The 3,357-nt window shown below is 67.4% G+C and overlaps 1 protein-coding gene across 1 annotated transcript in view; it reads right to left on the bottom strand.

Annotated features, from left to right (window-relative positions):
• Positions 1 to 144: 144 nt before the first annotated feature.
• LOC112122204 (neurogenic locus notch homolog protein 3-like) overlaps positions 145 to 3,357 on the bottom strand; it is a gene marked incomplete at both ends in the record, with an annotated part of 6,938 nt that continues 3,725 nt past the window's right edge. The window contains 4 exons of the mRNA XM_026663071.1: positions 145 to 308; positions 847 to 1,080; positions 1,720 to 1,833; positions 3,038 to 3,151. Coding sequence (XP_026518856.1) covers positions 145 to 308; positions 847 to 1,080; positions 1,720 to 1,833; positions 3,038 to 3,151 — 626 coding nt within the window. The remainder of the gene's footprint in view (positions 309 to 846; positions 1,081 to 1,719; positions 1,834 to 3,037; positions 3,152 to 3,357) is intronic.

The following is a 3,357-nucleotide window of genomic DNA, read 5'->3' as shown; positions in this document are numbered from 1 at the left end:
GTCATGGGGCCCTGCTCCCACCCCCCATCCACCCCCACAGAGCTAGGGCCCCACCACCCCAGAGTTAGGCCCCACCCCAAACAACCCCCCAGAGCCAGGCCCCCCCATCCCCATCCTCTCAGAACCAGGGTTACAGGACCCCACCCCCACCTCCCAGAGCCAGGGCTCCCTGGAGCTGGGCCCCGTCCCTGCCCCACCTGTGAAGCCGGGCTTGCAGATGCAGTCGTAGCGGTTGATGCCGTCGCGGCAGACGCCGTAGTCGCAGGGGTTGCTGGCGCAGTCGTCAAAGTTCACCTCGCAGTTCACGCCTGGGGAGAGGGGCCGCCTTACATCCGCGCCAGCCAGCCACCAGCAGCGCCCCACGACACCCATGGCCTGGCCAGAGCAGGGCGTGTGGGCTGGGAGGGCAGGAGCAGCGGAAAGGGAGCTGGGGGAATAACGTATTCCTGGGGACAGCACATGCCCTAGGGCTAGGCGGGTGGGAGTGAGGGGGCAGCGGATGCACCCTGGGACTGGGGGTGGGAGGCATGGTGTGTTCTGAGGCGGGGGTAGTGCATGTCCTAGGGTTGGGGGTAAGGGAAGCCAGAGGACCCAGGGGAGGGAGGGGCCATGGACCTGGAGGGGGAGTGAGGGGGGCAGCATAGGCACATGGCGGGAAGGAGCACAGTGCACCCTGGGGTGGGGCGGGAAGGGGCTGTGGACCCTGGGGATGCAGAGGAGGGGTACTGTGCACCCCTGGGGGTGAGGTGGGGCACAGTGAGCCCCTGGGAAGGAAAGGGACTGTGGACCCTAAGGATGGAGTAGGGGGTGGGGCGGGGCCACAGACCTGGCCAGCCCTGTCCCCACCTGAGGTGCCCGGCAGGCAGTTGCACTGGTACTTGTTGATGCGGTCGATGCACTTGCCCCCGTGCTGGCAGGGGCTGCTGTGGCACTCGTTGAGCTGGTTCTCGCAGCGGTAGCCGGTGTAGCCGGCGGCACAGGAGCAGGTGAAGCTGGCGATGCCGTCCAGGCAGGTGCCGTGGTGGCAGGGGTCGGGCGAGCAGTCGTCAATGTTCTTCTCGCACAGCGTGCCCTCGAAGCCTGGGGGTAGGAGCGGAGGGAAGGGGGGCTTGGCTCTGACCCTCCTCGCGGGGCAGTGCCAGGTTTGTGTGATGCTGGTGTGGCCCGAGTGCCCCGCAGCCACATGGCATGTGGGTAGCGCCACCCCTGCCTGCTGGGGAGGGGATGCCCACATGGGACAGACTCCATCAGCTCCATTCTTGTCCCATCTCCAGATGCCGGAGGGCCCTGGAGGGGGACAGCCCAGCCCCATGGAATGTGACCCCAGCCACAGGCTTGTGTGGGTCCCCAGTGCAGGCAACCGGCCCAACACATTGCCAGACCTGGCTCTCCATCCTCCATGCTGTGAGGGGAGGAGCCCCTATAGAGTGTGGCTGGCAGGTGGGTCCCAGCCTTGGCACTGGCTCCCCCTCCCTGGGCACCACGAATGCCTCTGTTTAATACAGACGTACCCCTGACTCCCTTATGGTTGGGGGTGCAGCTGCAGTGTCTTCCCCAGACTGCTGGGTGGGGGCCCTAGCCACGCCTGGGAATGGGGGTGCTATGGGGCACCGCTGCCCCCTGCTGATGGGAGGAACTATTGTGGCCCCTGGGGGACAAGCCGCCCAGCCTGTGCTGAGGCCACGGAGCACCAGGATCTCGGCACCAGCCCTCACTCACCCTCAGTGCAGCGGCACTCATAGGCGTTGGGCCGGTCCACGCACTTGGCACCATTCTGGCAGGGCGTGCTGGCGCACTCATCAATGTCGATTTGGCACATGGAACCGGAGAAACCTGGGCACAGAAAGGCAGGGGGCTCAAATGTATGCCGGGGCCCTGCACTGCCTCCCCATGGAGCCCCCACTCCCCACCGGAGCACTGGGGCCACCCCAGGGGGCAGCACCACCTCGGGGACGTTCCCTGGGCTGTGCTCTCAGACGCAGCCCTGCTTGGGGCAGATGCTGGGGGCCGAGCTTGGAGCAACTTCAGGCAAAGGCTCCAGGTCAGGGTTGGGCAACAGCAAGGGGCCAAGTGGACAAATGGGCTGGGGGGGGAGGGGGGAAATGCCACGGGAGTAAGGGGGACAGGGATATGCTGTGGTCAGGGAGTAGGCCACAGTGGTGGGGGGAGCTGAGCTCCGAGTTGGGGGTGCAGGCCCTGGCGATGGAGTGGGGTGCAGGGTCCAGGAGTGGGGCTGGGACAGGAGAGGAGTTGGGGTGAGGTGGGGGGTGCAGGGTCTGGGGGTGGGGCAGAAGAGGAGCTCTGGGATGGGACGCAGGGTCCAGGGGTGGGAGAAGAGAGGGACTCAGGGGCAGGGTGCAGGCTCTGGGGCTGGGGAGTGGAGCGGGACTCCAGGATGGGGTGCAGGGTCCGTGTGGGAGGGGGAGAAGGGCTTCGGGGTGGGGTTGGGTGTGAGCTTGGTGGATCTGCGAGCGAGCTGGGGGGGGCATCCTGTCCCAGAGGCGGGTGCTGTGCAGGACCATGGCACAGGCTCCCCACTGGGCCCGGCAATGGAGCAGGCCAGCTCCCCTCCCATCCCCATCACCGGCGTCTGCCCCACATGTAAATTGGGTTCAGGGGGCTGTGTGCCAGCAGGGGAGGCGGCCCCAGGAAAACAAAGGTGCTATTGTCCCCAGTCAGCAGGGAGAGCCGTGGCCTGGCTGTCCATCAGTCCCGCAAGAGGTAACCTCCGGGGTGAAAGAAGCAGGGGGGAGGGGGTTATGCTTCCCCAGCGAGCGCTCCCTCCCCTCCACCCCAGAGGGCCCCCTGCTGCTGGACCCAGCCTGTCCAGCCTGGGGCACTTCCATGGGCCCAGCCCTCAGCCCCAGGAGGAGCCCGGCCAGGCCGCGCTGGGAGCTCTGTGCCTGCCCTCAGCCTGGTCAGGCCGCGCTGGGACCTCTGCGCTGGGACCTCTGCGCTGGGACCTCAGTCCGGGCAGGCCGCGCTGGGACCTCTGTGCCTGCCCCCAGCCCATGGCCCCAGGAGGAGCCAGACTCACCAGAGGGGCAGGTGCAGGTGAAGCCATTGACGCCGTCCCGGCAGACCCCGCCATTGACACAGGGGTTGCTGTCGCACTCGTCAACATTGATCTCGCAGAATGTGCCGCTGAACCCTGCAGCCAGAACCCAGAGGGAGCATTAGAGACGGGGCAGGGGCGCAAGAGCTCCCTGGGGCAGGGGCGAGGCTGCATGCAGGGACCACGCAGGGCAGGCAGCAGCATGGGGCGGGGGAGGTGGCAGGGTACATGGGGGCAGGGCAGTGCCATGGGGCAGAGGAGGTGGCAGGCTTGTGGGGGCAGGGCAGCGCCATGGGGCGGGG

This window comes from Terrapene carolina, unplaced genomic scaffold, assembly GCF_002925995.2.
Source record: "Terrapene carolina triunguis isolate 2854851 unplaced genomic scaffold, T_m_triunguis-2.0 Scaffold32238, whole genome shotgun sequence".
In the NCBI taxonomy this organism is placed as follows: Eukaryota; Metazoa; Chordata; order Testudines; family Emydidae; genus Terrapene; species Terrapene triunguis.
Note: the sequence above shows the minus strand (reverse complement) of the source record. Positions and strands in the feature narration are given on the sequence as shown.